Consider the following 18,118-nt stretch of genomic DNA (forward strand, 5'->3'; position numbering starts at 1 on the left):
AAAGCCATGATGAGAGACTTCAGCCTTTTCCCCTGGTGGCCTGTAGTGCCTTTGCCTGCTCAACCCCAGCCTTGCCCTCAGGCATTCCCTTAGCAACTCAGTGAACTCACACACAAAACTGCCACTTACTTATCCAGATCTATGTCAAGTGCCTTATAGGGATCATTTGGATCTTTGTCATCTTCATCACTGGGCAAAGCATTCTGCAGGAGACATAGAGACATCCACTGAGGCAGCAAACCACTGGCAATTTTCAAACTCAAGCTTAACACCACCCAAATTAAGTTTTGTTGAGCCTGTGAACCCTGCACCAGGCCAGCTGCAGTCAGGCACAGTAAGTTATAGGAACAATGCACTTCAGTGCAGCATCCCGTTTCAAGATTAATTTAGAACAGAAACCCCTTCTTCATAAACAGCAGGATTTGAATTGCTGCTGTTCAGTTTTGATTAAAGGAAATTTTAGAAACAAATACAGATGACATCATTAGCATCTGCAATTAATTATCATCAGCTACAAAGCTGCTGACTAGACAGCAAGTTACTGTCAAAGTGAAGCAGCAGAGCATAATAAATGCTATTTGGACAGTGTTACTTTTAGAGCAGGGATGAACATTGTTTTGTTGGTTTTGATGTCTTTAATAGCTTCAGTGGCAATTTTTGTCTCTCATGAAAAAAAAGACAGTAATTTCTGCCCCTGCAAAGAACAGCCTGGGATCATCTCAGTCATTTCTAAAACAGCTCTGCAAGACAGCAGAGCTCTGGAACTGCCACATCGCAGACTGGCTGCAGTTGTGGGGGAAAAAATCTCTCAGGAGCTGCACAAAGATAAATCCCAGCCCCCAACCACAGGAGCTGACCTCTGGCATCTCCTCTGTGATGATGTCAACGTGGTGAGCTGGAGCAATGTCCTCCTCACTCTCTGTGTGCAGGGAGTTGTGGCGATGGTGTTTCCCTCTCTTCTCCTTTTTCTGTTTTTTCTTTTTCTTGTCTTTCTCCAGTTTCTGTTTATGCCTTCGCTCTTCTTCTAGTTTCACATACTGGTCGGACATGGGCATTCCTGGGGGAAAGCCAAGCTGCCTTCAGGTACAGTCACATGGACTGAGCACTAGAACACCATGCCAGGAGTGTGCCCTGCTCCTGCTCCCAGCTTCCCAGAGCCAGCTGGATCCACACCTCCCTGCACTTCCACATCACCTCACACAGCCCCCCAAGCACAGCTTTGCTGTCCACTCCATTTCTCCAGAAACAGGACACAGCTCAATCCTACTCCCTGATTCTTGGCTGCATTACTGCATTACAAGGAGCATCCAAACACTGAGATTTTGAGAATTGGTGACACTGCTGCTGTACTGAAAACTTTTGGAAAAAAACTTAAATATTTGCACCTAGAACTTACCCCTAGCAGTATAAGGTACTTTATCAACAGCTTTTCAGTGCTGTATCCAACCACTCCTTAGATACACAACTACTTTTGATAATTGAAACAAGGTATTCAAACAGTATCTCCACCATTAGATTCTATTTAAGGTCTCCTATTCTAGGTCTCCTGATCACCTCCATCAGACCTCTTAAGATATTTTCATGGTGACTGCTCCCACATAAAACAGTGGTTGGTTCTTCTAAACATTACAAATCTGGCTACATGACATTCCTGATCACAGAATTATTTCTAATATTATCTTGAAAGGAACTCAGACTGCAAAGTACTATTTTCAAATGTCAATTAAGGAGACATATTTAAGACTTTAACTTAAGACTTTAATGAAAGTGTGCTCCTTGCCCTTCAAAACCTCAGGTGGAAGTCCTAAGAAGGAATTATGACTTTTGCTAAACTGAATTTCTTTAATTAATTTTAAAGATTAGCTGTGCTTACCTGGAACTTTTAATGGGACAGAAAGGTCGATCTGGACCACAGGAATATGTTCCACCCCTGGAGTGTCTTGGTATCGCTGGGAAAAGAAAGAATTGTTACATTCTGGGCACTGCCAGCACAAATGTCTGTAAATAGGCACATCAAAAAACATCAAGTAGTTCAATCCCTTAAGTGAACATTTTAAAGGATAGGAATGGAACAGCTTGTTAAAATCCTGTGTGGTGGCAGAGTGTGTTTTAAAGTCAGTTGATAACTATTATAAAGGACCCTACTCTTAGCTAGTTTTTTAACCCACTACTGCCCCGAAGAATTATTGCAGCTCTCTGAAGAGCTTTTGGTTGGTGTTTTATTGCTAATAACTTGCCACTTCAGAAGATAAATTTGGAGATTGGAGTTGAGGAACATGGGGCAGTACTTTGGATACAGAGGGAATAAAGGAAGTTCCTTCCCTGAAAAAGGTGTTCAGAGACCACAACTTTGTGATCCACAAAGCACTCTGTGTGTTCCAGGGTCACCCTCTGCAGGGCTCTGAGTGAGGTGCCTGGGGGTCTGAATGCTGCCATCACCCAGGGCTGGGACAAACTGCACAGACTCTCACAGGCTGCTCTGGGAGTACCAGGTCACTCAGGAGATTAACAACACAAACAGGAGTTATAAAAACAGCTGCAGGCAGCCACTCCAGTCCACACATTATAAAGTGGTCAGAACTGCAGGAGAAATATCAGTGTCCCAGAGGAGGCTGCAGCTCTGATATTCAGGGAGCCTTCACACAGTGACAGCAGAGGCCAGTGAGATATTGCATTTCAGACTCACCTTCTGAGGGGAAGGAGAGCTTTTAATATAAAATGGGTTGTTTGCCTGCTCTTGTTTCCGGGCTTCACGACGCTAAAAGCAAAAGAGGATTTGCAGTTACACTGTTTGTAAGCAAAGAGACAAAAGACACCAAAGTGCAAAACAAAAGCTCCCTGCCTTTTGAACAATACATAACTACTCTGAAAACACTAGAGCAGAGCAGCTTGTGTGTGATAAAGCAGTTCTGAGTTACCAGACATACTAACATAGAACTGCAGGTAGCATTACTAATTCCCATCCCTGGAAGAGTTCAAGGCTGGACAGGGCTTGGAGCAGCCTGGCATAGTGGAAGGTGTCTCTGCCCATGGCAGAGGCTCAAATGAGATGAGCTGTAAGGTCCCTTCCAACCCAAGTCATTGTATATGATACTATAACTAAAATTCCTTAGAACACCCTTCTTTTCTTCTTAATTATAGACTAGAGATAATCTATAGTTCCCAGACATCACTTTTTGACGGCAATTGGAATATTTCTGTTTTCATTTCTGCAAGGAGAGGAAGAAATGAAAATTCACATAACAACAAGTTCTCTCTGTGCAACTAAAGAGGTCAGAGGCAGGAAAGGTGAGATCACTGCTGAGCATGTTACACTCATTCAAAGAAGCTGCTGAAGTCCATAAGCATCAGCTCACATCAGTGATCAGCAATCCTGAGCTGTGGAGAGCAGAGGGGCTCCCTGGCTATGTGGAGAATCCACAACAGCCCCCACTGCTCCAGCACCACTTAGATTACTATTGAATTATGTAGGGAAAAGCATTTTAACATTCACTCACTCTGGCCAGTTCCTCTTCATCTATTTCTGGCTGCCTGTGTCTTGAATGCCTTTGTTCCTCCTCATGAAATATTGTTTTGGGCTTTTCATCTTCAGACTCACTGTCTGATGGAGGCTCATTGATCCAGGCATCGAGGTCCAGGCTGGGAAGAAGTGCAGCAAACAAACAGCTTGACTCAGTACCCCTGAGTATTTCAGTGTCTCATCATACACTTTGTTTTATTATTTAAAGTTTAAATAAGGGTTTGGGAGAGAGAAGGAACTTTACCCCTCTGGAACAGGGACTTTCTTCTGTGCTTTAGGAGCCACAGGGTTCAGCTCACCAGCAAACAGGGCTATCACTTCCTCAGCTACAGGAACTTCTTTTACTTGTAGCTTCTGAATGTATTTTATTAGCTGCAAGATGCAAGAAGCCTAAAAACAAATGCAGAACTGGTTTCAGAGTAGTATTTAACAAGCTGAACCAAATGAATTGACTGAAGTCAACAGAAGGTGTTTTACTCCATTAAGGGAATTAAGAAAAGTAGCATAAACTGCAGGTAAATACATAAAAAGTCCATATTAGCCTATCTTTTAGCTCAGTCTTTTTTGTGCCCTTATGTGCCTGAATAATTTTAAAATTAAATTGTTTTGAGTAAAGATCTTGCTGGCAGCCTTCAGAGATGGCATCAAACTGCAATAAGATCTGGGCTTTGTCACTGATAACAGCTTATAGAAAATGTGCATGACCACAAAGAACCACAGACCTGCTCCAAGGCTTCCTATGATAAATCCCAAAGTCATTTTGTTCTCTTACCCTCTCCTGAACCTCCAGATCAGCACTCTGCACAAACTGAGGCAGGCGCTCAATCATCAGCTGTGTAATTTCCTGAGCTGCTTCCTTTTCCCCAGCCTGCTCCTTCTGCTGCAGGATGGATGCATAGAGCTTCACCATGTTCTGCACGTAAACAGCCTGGATGTGTCCTGGCAGGGTTGTAACTTTGGGCCTCAACATTGCTTCCAGGGTTTGGTTTGCTTCCTCAAGGTGTCTGTAAGGACAGAGTACACAGATGAAAGGCAAGCAAAAATAAAATCCAGCAGGCAGTGTTTAATACACAAAGGAATATAGAACACAGCACTTTGTTTTAACAGCTCTCATGCCCTCACTCAACATTATCTGCTCACAACTAAATAGAAGATGCACAAAAAAAGTTACTGGACACACTGAAAGCTCAAGTTGTTTCTAAGTAAAAATGTGGTCACACTGGAAAAGATGAGAATATTCTCTTACTTCTTCATCTGCAGTTTTCTTTGTACAACTTTTTTTTTTTTTAAAAGAAAATTATCTCAGCTGTACCAGCATTCCCCCAATGATACCAGCATATCACACCTACAGTGTGAATTTAAACTAGAGCCAGTGTTCAGAGTGACAAGTAGAAGGAGACACCAAACCAGCTGGTAAGAGCAGACTACAGTCAGACTACAGTCCCACACCTGTCCAATCTAACAGAATAAAAGCTGGGTAAAAGCTGTATCTACACAAGCAAGAGACAAAAACATCTATTGAAGCTAAAACACTGTATTCGTTACAAGAACACTGAAAAACTGTGCTCCAGTGGGCACTGAAAATTTTTGAGCAAAAAGATGACAACTTTTAATTTCCAGGAAGATGGGGCTCCACAAACACCTTTTAACACAGGGAAAACAGGGAGGAAAGAACTAATTCAAACATGGTGATTGCACATGTTCCCTATAATATAAAAGATTAAGGCGTTCCTTCAACATCCTAAGATCTAACAGCTTATACCTACAGTATCAGAAGGATCCAAAGCTGTTGGAGAGTGTCCAGAGGAGGGACACGGAGCTGGGGAAGGCTCTGAGGAGCAGCTGAGGGCACTTGGCTCGTTCAGCTGGAGCAGAGGAGACTGAGGGGAGGCTCCTCGGGGGCTGCAGCTCCTCCCGAGGGGAGGCGGAGGGGCAGGGGCTGAGCTCTGCTCTGGGACAGGGACAGGAGCCCAGGAAGGGCTGGAGCTGTGCCAGGGCTTGGGATGGATCTCAGGGCAAGGTTCTTCCCCCCGAGGCTGCTGGCACTGCCCAGGCTCCCCAGGGAATGGGCCCGGCCCCAAGGCTGCCAGAGCTCCAGGAGCGTTTGGACAGCGCTCTCAGGGATGCTCAGGGGGGGCTTGTTGGGGGGTCTGGGCAGGGCCAGGGATTAAACTCAATGATCCCTGGGGGTCCTTTCCGACTGAGAATATTCTGGGATTCTGTGATTCACTACTATGACTTCCTGCATGAGTGGGCAAGGCTGGAGAGACAGGAAAAATGACCAGATAGTTAAAAATGTCTTGGCTAGAAAGAGTTGAGGAATCAATAGCATGAGAGAACAAGAGAAAAACAATCACTTTGGTGGCATTAAGGCACATACTCTGAACCATCCTTCTCTCAAAAACACATTTCAGTGACCGAAAGCTTTGCCCACAAGCTGCCCCTCACAGCACACCAGGCTCTGTTTGCACTTACTCAGAGAACTCCCCGCAGATCCAGGCAGCAGCATAGAGCACCTCACAGATGCCGTTCCTCTGGGTGTTGCTGGCGATAAGGTGGGCATTGTCCAGCAGCATGGCCATCTGGGACACCGCAAACTTCCGGATGGCTTTCACTCTGATGGCCACATCCAACATCTGGGCTGCGATCAGGTGCCCGTGCCTCGTGCCCTCCAGCCGGGTCAGCTCCACCAGGATGCTTATGTACCTATGGGAAGGGATGGGTGGCTATCAGAGGACAGTCCTGCACTACCTTTGTGAAGAGCTCCAAGCTGGCAGCTGAAAGCACTGACCATTCAAAGTTTGTGATGTATTGATAATTGGACTGGCTGCAGATGTCTATGATTTTGGTCAGCAGCTCATCTCGGTATGTCGTCCCTTCGGCTTTATCCACGTGAATCATCAGTTTCTTCACAATCTCCATCAAGTTCTTCTTGGAGACCTGTTAAAGAGGTGGGCTCAACCAGTTTCCCACACAACCAACTCCTTCCAGTTCCAGTAAGCAGCTGTTGGCTCTTAGCTGGACCCATATCATGTTAACAAGAAACCAGAACCACCTCTGTGGGCCCAATCCAAAAATGAACCTGTTTAATACTGTTCAATGTTTTTGAGAGTACAAGACAAGTTACAAGGTGTTTAAGAAATGACTGGATGAGGCACTTAGTGCCATGGCCTGGCTCACAAGTGGTGTTCAAGGTCATAGGCTGGACTTGATGACCTCCAAGGCTTTTTCCAATCCAGCTGATTCTGTGATGACCTTGCTGTGGGAGAGCTGAGGATCAGAATTACTATCAGCAATACAGAAATCCAAAAGAAAGTGAATCTTCTATTGCCAGATTAGAAAGCTTAAGAGTTTAAATAATTTTTACTTATAAAGGAAAAAAATTTAGAAGTAATTCACACCCAGTGGAATGGATTTCAAAATGAGTGATTTCCAACAGGGCCTGAACTGAGAAACTCCATCCAGTCCGAATGAGAACTTTTAAAGCCCTCATGCTGGGCCAGGTATTTTATTTGTCTTGAGGGCCAGAAAAGATATGGGAGCTGTTATCAAAACTCTGCTGTGGAATGGGCAGAGAAAGTTGCAGGTTTTCCATAACATCACCTGCCTAAAGAGTCAGAGGGGCTGCAGAGGAAATAAATGTAGGAACATACCATGCCATAGAGGAGATCTAAAGCTCTGAGTCGGATGGACTCATCTTTGTCATCCAAACATTGGAGAATGAGATCCTTGTGAGACTGAACTGACTTGGGGTGCGTTTTCAGGATTTTGGACATAGCTAACAGTCCCAGGTACTTCACTGTGAAAGACAAAATAAAACTTCTTTCCAAATATAGAAATACTGTTTTGTGCTGAGCATGAAATCTTAAAGCTGGTTTCAACTGAAGCACCTGGTATTGAAACCCTTAAACAAAAATCCGTGATGAAGAAAAGCATTTTTGAGAATGGTGAATCACAGACTATGGTCTTTAATTTCATAATCTCATAGACAAACAAGTAATTATATATATAACCCTCATCAGGGTCTTCATGCACCTCAAGTTCTAGCATTGATTCAAAAATATGTATTTAATAAACAGAAATGCTGGGGTTTTAGAACAGCCATCCTGAGGTGAACACAGCTTTAAAAGCAGAAGATTGGTGTGTAGCAGTCCTGCTCTCAAGGGGAAAAATTCAGATGGCAGGAAAAAGAGCTGCACAAAAGAAAAATTTCCCAGTATTCCTTGCAGTCACTAAAGTCAGTCAACACTCTTGCATTTTACACTTATGCTCACTCTGCTGAAAACAGCTGTCACTGCTTTCCAAGCAGCCAATCTATAAAAAGGGAAATCCCAGAGCATGGAAATAACTGTTTTAGATTACAAGACCATAAACAGCAGTAATAATTATTGTCATTTGTTTTTAAAAATATTATTATAAAGAAGTGCTCACCATCAAAAATTATTTCCATATTAAAGACCCCAGCATATGTTTACAGCACACCAGGCACTACAACCCCTCTGAGGCTGCTGCAGCATCCCCCCAGTGCTTGGAGGCCAACAGCTTCATGAAGACAAGTACCATACTTACAGTTCTGGTCAGAATCTTCTATCAATATCCTCAACTTCTGCACACAAAGCTGGAAAAAAGACCACACCATGTTTATTACAGGTCTTAATTAAAATAAGTCTTCATCAAGTTTACTCAATACACAAGGAAGGATCTGACCAAGCCCTGAGGTGTCCAGGTGAGAGGGTTTTGTTACATTAACAGACTTCCAAACAAAACAAACCTCTGTATGACCATACTGATAACAGGAGATGAATTTTTGAGTTGGAAAAACTCTCAAACTCTGCATTTTAGAGTAAATTAAGAAGGAGAATTTATACAGGAAATGCTTCAGTCTGCAGGATTGCACAGTGAGAGCACTTCAGGGAGCTACTGCTGTAACTCCTGGCAGAGGAACACAATCCCATTTTCCCCAGCCCTTGTGATCCCAGAGCAGAGCAGAACAATCCCCAAATGCAGGGTCCCACCTGGATGCTGGCGCTGTGGTTGGGCATCCCCGAGGACAGAGAGATCAGAACTGAAACAGAAGCACAAATTCCACTCAGTATTTCTGTGCTGGGAGTGACTGCAACATCAACACCCAACAGCCTGCACCTAGCTCAGCTCTCAGGGAAAGGTGCTGGATTATTGTTTGTCTGTTTGCCTGGACTTTTGGGGGTCTGGAAGGAGGAGAGAAGGTTGTGACATGAACTTAAAGTTTCATATACCAAAACAGTAATAATAAAGAGGCCAGGAAAAAAAGTGTAAAGGTGGAAACAGCTGCAACAGCCAGGTCAAAGCTGCTTTTCTTTGCTCTCACTGAAGTTTATTTCACTGACATCAAGCAGCAGTCAAGGCTGTTAATGTCAGCAGCTACTGTACAGCTGAATTTTTAATTAATGTGCACTTTCCTAATGCAATGGGATGCAGCAATGGATCCTGGAGTTTAATGTGATTAGATTGAAGCTTTGATCAAGCCAGCCATTGTTGGCTATATGGGACACTTGAAAGCTCTGGCAGCACACAGCCCCACTGTAAGAAAGGTGGGCTCTACCCTGGTAACTGCTGCTGGCACAGCACAGCCAAGCCAAACCCAGCAGGTGCCACGTGCTGCCCTCTGTCCCTGCAGGGAAGCTCTGCTGGACACTGTCACCTCCAGAGCTGGCAGGTGCCAGGTGCTCCTCTTGTGTCTCAGGGCTTGTTTGCTGGCTCTGAGTCTGACATCACCATCCCTGAGGTGTCCTGGGTGGTGAATTCTCCCCCTACCAACAGGATGAACCCACTGGATCCCAGTGAAGGCCACTCTCACCCACAATCAGAATATTCTCTGTGTTATTTTCCCTCCCATCATGACACCTCATTTCCCTGAAGGGATGAAGGAATACACAGTGAGTGACAGATCTCTCTTCCCTCTCTGAACTGACCCAGCTCAGCAAGTTCTGCACATTATCCAAAGTACCCACAGGAGACAGACAGACCAACTGTGAATGTCAATAACCCTCTGCTCCACACTCTGATAGGAAAAGTGCCAAGCCTGAGCTGCAATACTGTGTTATCCCTTTTTGCCTTTGTTTTCTCTAACACTCCAATTATGGAGTTCATATCTCTTCCCCAGAAACTGAAACTGCCAATCAGTAACTTCAATTGCCTCCTCTAAGGAACTACACCCCATTTTAAAACTGCAAAGTTGCAAAAGTTAAAAAAAAAAAAAAAGTCTGATCCATCATCACGTAAGAAAACTTGGCAAAGAGACATTGCTCTTGTTTTAATTCTGTTGCTGCTGGTATATTTTGTAGTTGTAGCAACATTTAGGATCTGGCATATAAATAATCTCATTGTCTGTACTTGGTTTCAGCCTTCAGCAAACACAACACAGCTGTAGTGATTGTGCCTCTCCCACTGACAACAAAGGATTTCAGCCCCACAGTAACAACATTTGCCAGGAGACTTATTGCATTATAAAATACATTGAAAGTTAAAGAAAAAGGGTTTACAGATGGTGTTAGTTGATGACAAAGTTCACCACATTTTTTTTTCTAGGTTCCAAGTTTCAGTTCTCACCTGCTATTACTGTGTTCACACATTCATATAAGAGAGACATGGCTGAGGTGCTGAAACAGAAATCAAGTATATTAAATAAGGAATAAACCAGCACATTTTGAAGAGTTGTCAGCACTATCTTGGAGCTAGTTAGCACCTTGAACTTCACAAGACATTGTCAATATTCTGCTCTATATCCCTTCAAACAGATGAAATGATTCTCACTTAAAAATGGTTGGGGGGGAGGAATTTTTAAACAAATGTTTAAAAACCCAAAAATCTTCCTGGAAAAGCAGCAAGTAAGGGCACTGTGACACAAGGAATATGGAAGGAAGTGGTTACTCAAACTCCAGCACCAGTCACAAAATACTGAAGCAATCTTGTCCAAGAATCAAATTAAATCCTCTGCCCAAGGTCAAAAATTCATGACAAGGCAGATAGAGAAGCTCAAATCTCTCTGCAATTAAGTGAGTCACACCCCAGCAGCAGAGGCTTGGGATGCAGGAACACACTTCCCACCCCTGGAAGTCAGCAACCCATTTCCAGTGTCTGATTTCCCCCAAACTCAAATTCACTCAAGGCTGCTTGTGCCAGCCAGTGAATACAAGACACTGCAATTCTGAGCACTGCAGAAGTCCTTACAAAGCCTGATCTGTACGAAAGGGAAGCAGGAACCTGCCAATCCCCAAAGGAGCAGGCTCCAAGTACACAGGGAAGGAGCACAGCTCCAGAGGCAGCAGCACAGCGATGCCCTGAGGGTCAGCCTGGGATGCTGAGAGCCAAGACCAACAATTCTGCTCCTTGGGCACTTGGTGGAACAGCTCAGGGTGCTGTGACTCATTATGAGGACCAAAATGACTGAAAGGAAACCAAGCCAAAGAGGATTCAGTCTTCACAGGTCAGAATTACTGATGTGAGAGTTGGGGAGAGGAGGTAGGATTGTCCATCTTCCTTTTTCTGGTGGGTTGTATCTATTTGTTACAGCTGACAACTCCCTGGAGGTACCTGGATGCTGATCTGCTCTGAGCCTGCCTTAAAGGAATGTGAAGATGGACAGAAATCACCTGGCTAGAGCTGGTCTCAAGGCTACACAGATATCTGCTTAAAATCTTGCTTTGTCACAAGAAAAGAAACAAACTTTTTCACTCAACAGCTCCTGCATAAGATCACACTTCCTCTTCTTAACTGGGAGAATCTATGAATTCCCTCCAAGGCATCTATTTCCTGATTTCAGTTCAGAATTAGAACCACTACAGTGCCACAAGCCAGCATTAACAAGGGACAAGAAAATAACTTCAACTTTATTTAATCTACATTTAGAACTTATATATTATAAGAACCTCTTTCAAAACACATCTGAGCTGCCAAACACATGAGAAAGGGCTTTAATATATTCCTTGTCATGTTGCTTTGGTGGGTAAGGCACTTCCAAAAGTCAAGAATCAAATGTGTGAGGTGAACAGGAGAGGCAAATACACAGCTGAGCCTTTTTTAAGCCAGAGTTTTTATACATTCTCCACAGTCATCTCTGTCTTGAAATGCAGTGAAAGGAAAGTAAATTGCTCCAATTTTCATGCATCCTTTGGAGGAATTAATGCTGACAGTCAGACACACAGAGACTTTCCTTTAAGGTATTTTACCTCACTCAGGTTTTTCAGAAACAACCCTGATGTAAGATTATCTTTTGATACTTGAAGCCAATATACCAAAAGTCAAGGAAAAGCTTTAAAATGCATCCTCACCCCAGCTATTGACCCACCCACCAGGTCCTTCCCCAGTCCTGACTGAACAAGGCAGAATCTGTCACATATACCTGTGGATGAGGTTGGTCAGGGGCTCAATCAGTTTCTTTCCCAGTCTTGGTTCTAATGGAGTAAGAGCACCAAACTATTCAAAAAGAAAAGTGAGTTAATAGCTGCTTTTCAGCAGCTTCAAAACATTATGTAAATTACACCTCACTGTATTTAAACCAAGATTTATATTAACATATTTTTCTCTTTGGTTACATTCACAAACATTAGAAGATATTCCTGGTTTCTTTTTATTCAGACTGAATGGTAACTATGCCTCCCAGCAAGAAATCCATTTTCACACCCAAGGTAATTTAATGAGAACCCTAACCCTGTACACAAAAAGCAGAATACTTGCCAGTTTTATAATTTTAATGAGAACCCAATTATTGGTTGATGACGTCATCAACTTGAAGAAGAGTGGAGCAAGGGAAAGGTAATTTTTGGGATTGCGTCGAGCCAGCTCACAAATAACATTTACTGCAGCAGACTGCACACCTGGGGAAAACAAGTGGGAGAAGCACAAATCCCATCAATGCCTTCATTGTAATTGAAGTTTCTGGTGCAGAACCCCCACAGCAAAAGCAGCTGGAGCTTCAAACCTGTGTGTTCAATGCTTTGGCCTCACTCCCAACCCTGAGGCAGTAAAGTAAATATGGGGATGCAAAAGCAAACTGAGAAAGGGTTTTATTTAATTCTGGCTATTTTCTAATATAGCAGCAAGCCAGATATCTGCTTTGGGTCCAGCATGACAAAAAACAGCACACTGTCACATCCCTGCCCTAGGCTATGGAAAGGTGGCTGTGGGACACAGACAACACAATAATCATCCACCAGAAAGTTTCCAATCACTCTTGACTTCTCTGATACATATTACTTAAAAATTTATAAATACAAACCAAAAATAACAATTCCTTAACCAATCTGACTGGACACATTCACTCCCTTCTCATTGCTCAGCCTCTTACATGGGTTGTTGTCAGTTTGGAATGTTTTAGTCTAGACAGGCTGGGTGTCCTAGCAGAGAGCAATCCTTCTCTCCACAAAGCATAACAGGCAATTTCTTCCTCTCTCTGCAGGTGAGGGATTTTGCTTTCTTTAATAACATTGTCCCTGGAAGATGAATATTCCATGCCCACAATAAAATAGTCCAGGAAATGCAATTAAATTTCTCCCTGTAATTGCAGATACAAATCAAGTGGAGATCAGATAAATAAACATGGTACACAGAATTCCTAAAAAAAGTGTTTTGGTGCAGTGAGGGAACACCAGCACCTCCTGAAGACTGAGCAAAAATGTGAATATGATAGAGAACAATTGCAGATTTCCTGTGCTGCTGCTGACCTACACTGACACACTACTGAGGGGCCAAAGAGCAGTCTGGACTCAAATAAAAAATACACTAAAGACTGTTAAATCATTTTAAGTGTGTTCACTGCAAGTCAATAGCTGCAGCTTGCTAAAAAAGCACAAGAAATAAAAACAGAACCCCAAACCCTGAAATCAACTGAAATATTTTCAGTAACCAAGTTCAGTAAGCAACAAATCAGGAAATTTTAAGCTGCTTTGTCCATTAAGGTTTAATCCACTGATACATTTTCAGTAGCTTTGGGTTTGAAGAAATGGACATTTTAAAGAACATATTTTTAGTTTGGCAACACCTGTCAAAACACCTCTCCTATGCTCACCTACCCTGAAACAGATGAGTCAGTGCCCAAAAAATGATTACAGCATTTTTCATGTATTCTTTTCTCCACAAGTTCTACAAGCACATGGACCTCCATGTGTGGAAGCAGAAGGAATTCACTAAAATCCACTCACCGGGATCTGGATCTTCAAGTTTCTCTTTAAGGCGAGGAAATGCAGGACGGAGGGACTCTGGGTACTTCAAAAAAACTTTGTACATGATTAACACTGCCTTCTTCCTGATGTAAGGCTTTGTGTGAGACATCTGTTAATGAAACAACTGCAGTCAGGCTCTGAGCACATCTGTGTTTCCAGAGCTCCTATGCTCACTCTCCTGTCATTGAAATTCTTCCTGGGAGACTCAACTGCTTTTTGAGAACTCAGCTTATACAACAAATACTGTTGTTCATCACCAAAAGTAATGAATATATTTCAAACTGATCCTCTTGATCTAAACTAAGGTCTGTAAAAGCTCCCCATAACCCCCACAATAATTAATCAGCAGTTTTCACATTCAAAATTTTCACTGTTCAAAATTTAAGATATTTACCAGATTTGAATAACTTAATATTCTATAAAGTTATTTCAACCTTATCAACTCACCAATGTCATGATGTCATTTGCCAAGTCCCTGGCAAGATCTGGAGTAACAAAACAGGACAAGCCAGTCAGTGCAACTCCAGTATCATACTGGTTAGGGCTACTCAGATCCTAAAAAAAGAGAAACACGCTCAAAAACTTAAGATCACACAGGATGTCAAGAAATTTCCACAGACTAATTTTATTTATTCAACATAAATGAAGCAGAGCTTCTGCTTCATGGGAATATTTATGTATCAACTACTAACACCTGCTAAAGTACAGCCAGCCTGGGGTTTAATAATGGGCAAAAGAAACCATAATTAAACAAGAGATGGATGACTGCAACATAAAAGCAATCAAAGAGATTGCACCTTGGGTGTTTTGGGAAATAGTTTTTAAACACTCATTACAGGATCACAAACATACTTAAAGTCCTAAAAAACTGGTATTAAACACTAACCCTGCTCAGTCAAATTCCAAGTGCCATCAACTCCACTGGGAACAAGCACTCTTGGTGAGTGCTGTACCACCTTAATCTAGTGGAGAAATGAGATTATTCTTCACCCAAGCTGCTGGCAGCACCACAACTTCCAGTCCACAAAGAGAGGACACAAGTTATGTGTGTGGAACACATTCATTGGTAAAGTTTCCTTGGACCTACTTGCAGTCAGTATCCTACCCAGCCCTCCACTTTTCAGGTCTTTCTAAGCTTAAATCACTTAACCATATCTCTGAGTATGTTCAAGTACAGACAATAAATATCAGGAAACACAAACATGGAGAAGCTGCACAGAGCATTCCCACATGGACTGCTGAATTAAGAGTCCAGATTCACGTGGACACTGAAGCTGCTTCAGGAGAGCTAAACATAGTCAGGCCTTTGGGGTTCTGTGCCATTTGCATCTCATTTAAAAACCTGCTGCAGCTGGTGGGAAATTAGAGTCTACTGTAAGAATAATGCTATCTACTTCTTAAGGAGCAAAAAACTGCAATTCATCCTGGCTTTAATGTATTTTGAGTACTCATAAATCCTTCAAATCTCAAGTGGCTGGATCAATGAAATATGAAAAGCCATAAAGAAAGATGCTTTTAAGTAAAAACTCGGGCACAAGGTGGAAGTAGCCAGCAACTGAAATTCAGTAAAATAAAGTGTCCATAATAAAGACAATAGATATTCACATTCAGCACAGAATAGTTCAAAAGGTACAGGGAAAAACACTAGTTTCTTTAGGCAAGATATTGGATAATATCCCACTGCTCTTTTTTAAGCAAGGAAAACACATTTTAGTTCCTCATATGGTAAAAATGTAGGCACATCTTGTACTGGATCAGTCAAATTTTAAAGCAGTGATACTTAAAAAATCAAAGTTAAGAGCTTTAAAAAAAAAAATCTGTAACTTCAAGAATGGGAGAACTATGCTACAAACCAGTAACTCTAAGTGATCAAGCTCTATGAAAATGAATACACATGTGGGTACATGAATACAGAACAAAACTTTCAGTGCAGTCTTCACCATTTTTAAACCGAGTTCTACCAGAGAAGTCAAAGTCTGATCTGGAATTACAGACAGAAAGAACCCTCACAAGTAGAAATGTTGTGGAGCCACGTCACTCCTGAGCCACTGCTCATTTTACTTCAGGAATGGGGACATTTTTCCTGCCTGCTACTATCTCATAAGCACTGCCTAGAGACCAGCGAAGTTATTTCTGTCACCATTCTCTGTGCTGAACAAACACAGAGCTGGTATGAGACAGCACAGGGAGGGCTGTGCACAGCTCCTGAGTGTTTCATTAATCCCTCACTTTGTGGAATGACAGGAGACTTCAAATCAAGAACTCTACTTAAATACTTCAATATTCCTAATGGAGAAATACTTGGTACAAATGTGAAACTACGAGTAGGGAGAGAGTGCAAGAAAAAAATGAAGAACTGAACATTTACCTTTCGGATCTGATTAGTTGTCAACATAATGACATCAGTCCCTTCATGAAAGCACTGGGAGGCAGCCAGGTAACCAATGCGCTGGGAAAAGGCAAGGAGGAAAACAAGGTTTGTATTTAAAGTCAATTTAGACAATGTTTAGGTGGAAAACAACTGGTGGCTTGCTAAGCAATATTAAAAAGATGAACAAGTAGGTTTATATAACAGAAGAGGCATGAGAGGGTCCTCTAGAAAATCAAGAAAGAGTAAATCCAGACAAGTAACATTCTACTGATAATTTATCTGTCTTAGGGATAATAAAACCACCTTCACCTTCTCTATATGTTCAGTGACCACAAAGCTGCAGAAATAAGGTAGGATTGTCTACTATAATTTTGTCTATGTTGGCTTCTGAGTTTCAGGTACAAAGCCCCATTTGGAAATTATTCCTTAGGAAGTAACATTCCACCCATTTGGTGAAAAAGGTCTGCAACTGAACATGAAACAAATCTTTCAAGAAAAATTATAAAACCATAAGAAAATAAAAAATGCCTGGTACTAGGAATCTCAGGTGGTCTTAACAAAAATACCCTGGCTTTTCACAAGAGGTATCTGACAGCTTGGCCAGGACAGCTGCATTTACAGAGAACTCACCTTGAATGTAAACTTGGAAGCACTCATAACTTCAATAATGTTGAAAGCAGCCCAACTGATGTCATAGCCCAGCATTTGTAACTGTGAGCAGAGAAGCCAAGATAAATTTCTGAAATAAGAGACTCAAGAAAATAGGTCAAAAAAATTGAAGATACAACAGGAGTCTGAAAATGATACTGTAAGACATCACAGGTTTATGAGCAATATTACACCACACCACTCACAGTAAGTGAAAGATATCAAGTTTTAAACAGTTATTAGCTCCAGGTTGTCCAGAGCAGCTGTGGCTGCCCCTGGATCCCTGGAAGTGTCCAAGGCCAGGCTGGACGGGACTTGGAGTGGCCTGGGATAGTGGCAGGTGTCCCTACCCATGGCAGGAGGTGGCAGTGGATGAGCTTTAAGGTCTCTTCAAATCCAAATCATTCTGTGATTCTATGATATGCAGTTATGTAAGCATTGGTGTGAAGGGTTTTCTTTCTGATTTTTTTTTAATAAAAACCATAACAGAACCACAAAAAGAATTACCATTATTTCTGTCTTCTCCTTGTCAACAAAGGAGTAAGCTAAGAGAAACAAACCCAGTTTCACGTGCTCATGTCATTATATCATAAGAACCAAGCCAGTTGAAAACAATTTCTTTTAACTTTTATCTTGTTTGTTTTAAATGAAATTCTCTTCCTGACAAACCACAATAAAATCCAATTGTACCAAACAGAGCAGGAATGTGCAGCCTCTGATGTCAGAGCTGGGGAAGTGTTGTCCTCACAGCCTGCACTTAGAGCAATCTAGGGAGAGCAGACACCCAGACTCGAGGCTGGCTCCAAATCAGCAGGAAAGAACAAAATCCAGCTGCAATTCCATGGGATCCCAGCATGGCACTTACATAGGTCAGTTTGCAGACTGCATTTGCCTTCACTGCGATGTTGTCCTGCTTCAGCTCCTGCTTGATCTCATCGATGCATTGTGAGATGTATTTTGCCTGAGGAAAACAAACAAAAAATTGAGCTGCTTTACAGTTTCTCACATTTCCAGCATGTTGGTGGGGAGAAGCAGCAGAACTCCACCTTTGCAAGCACCAATCTCACACACACACACACTACTTAGTAAGCACTTAATGCTGACAAACTTACTTGTTAAAAAGAACCACCACAATTCCATTACAAAACCAAAAGTATGGAATGTTTCTTTGATGGTTGTTCCTTCTGACTCTCCCTCACAATTACACCACTCACTCCAATGCTCTAGATTCAAAAATCTGCAAACATGAAGTTGTTCAATGGAGACTGAGTAGGCAGAGGTCTGAACAAAACCAGAGTTCACCACTGCTAGAAAGCTCACTGCCCCCAGAGGGATGTCAGAGAACACCCGCTCATTACACCACAAGAAGAAACTGTCAAA

General features: G+C 42.3%; 1 protein-coding gene across 8 annotated transcripts in view; it reads right to left on the minus strand.

The window, feature by feature from the left end:
- The window catches only part of AP3D1 (adaptor related protein complex 3 subunit delta 1), a 43,225-nt gene that overhangs the window by 11,730 nt on the left and 13,377 nt on the right, over positions 1-18,118 (minus strand). For 7 of the 8 annotated variants that reach the window (XR_004500373.1, XR_004500374.1, XM_033520190.1 and 4 more), the window contains exons 2-21: positions 17,604-17,699; positions 16,721-16,801; positions 16,088-16,168; positions 14,167-14,274; positions 13,699-13,828; positions 12,236-12,375; positions 11,901-11,974; positions 10,109-10,158; positions 8,536-8,585; positions 8,090-8,138; positions 7,174-7,319; positions 6,312-6,460; positions 5,996-6,226; positions 4,293-4,524; positions 3,765-3,910; positions 3,498-3,639; positions 2,687-2,758; positions 1,874-1,949; positions 858-1,057; positions 130-203 (exon numbers count right to left, since the gene is read on the minus strand). Coding sequence is in view for 6 of the 8 variants with exons in the window: in XM_033520190.1 (XP_033376081.1) it covers positions 130-203; positions 858-1,057; positions 1,874-1,949; positions 2,687-2,758; positions 3,498-3,639; positions 3,765-3,910; positions 4,293-4,524; positions 5,996-6,226; positions 6,312-6,460; positions 7,174-7,319; positions 8,090-8,138; positions 8,536-8,585; positions 10,109-10,158; positions 11,901-11,974; positions 12,236-12,375; positions 13,699-13,828; positions 14,167-14,274; positions 16,088-16,168; positions 16,721-16,801; positions 17,604-17,699 (2,327 nt within the window). In the remaining 2 variants the exon portion in view is untranslated. Of the gene's footprint in view, positions 1-129; positions 204-857; positions 1,058-1,873; positions 1,950-2,686; positions 2,759-3,497; positions 3,640-3,764; positions 3,911-4,292; positions 4,525-5,995; positions 6,227-6,311; positions 6,461-7,173; positions 7,320-8,089; positions 8,139-8,535; positions 8,586-10,108; positions 10,159-11,900; positions 11,975-12,235; positions 12,376-12,845; positions 12,937-13,698; positions 13,829-14,166; positions 14,275-16,087; positions 16,169-16,720; positions 16,802-17,603; positions 17,700-18,118 lie in introns of those variants that run through there. The other variant, XM_033520191.1, reaches the window with a different exon arrangement.

This window comes from Parus major, chromosome 28 (genome assembly GCF_001522545.3).
Source record: "Parus major isolate Abel chromosome 28, Parus_major1.1, whole genome shotgun sequence".
Taxonomy (NCBI): domain Eukaryota; kingdom Metazoa; phylum Chordata; class Aves; order Passeriformes; family Paridae; genus Parus; species Parus major.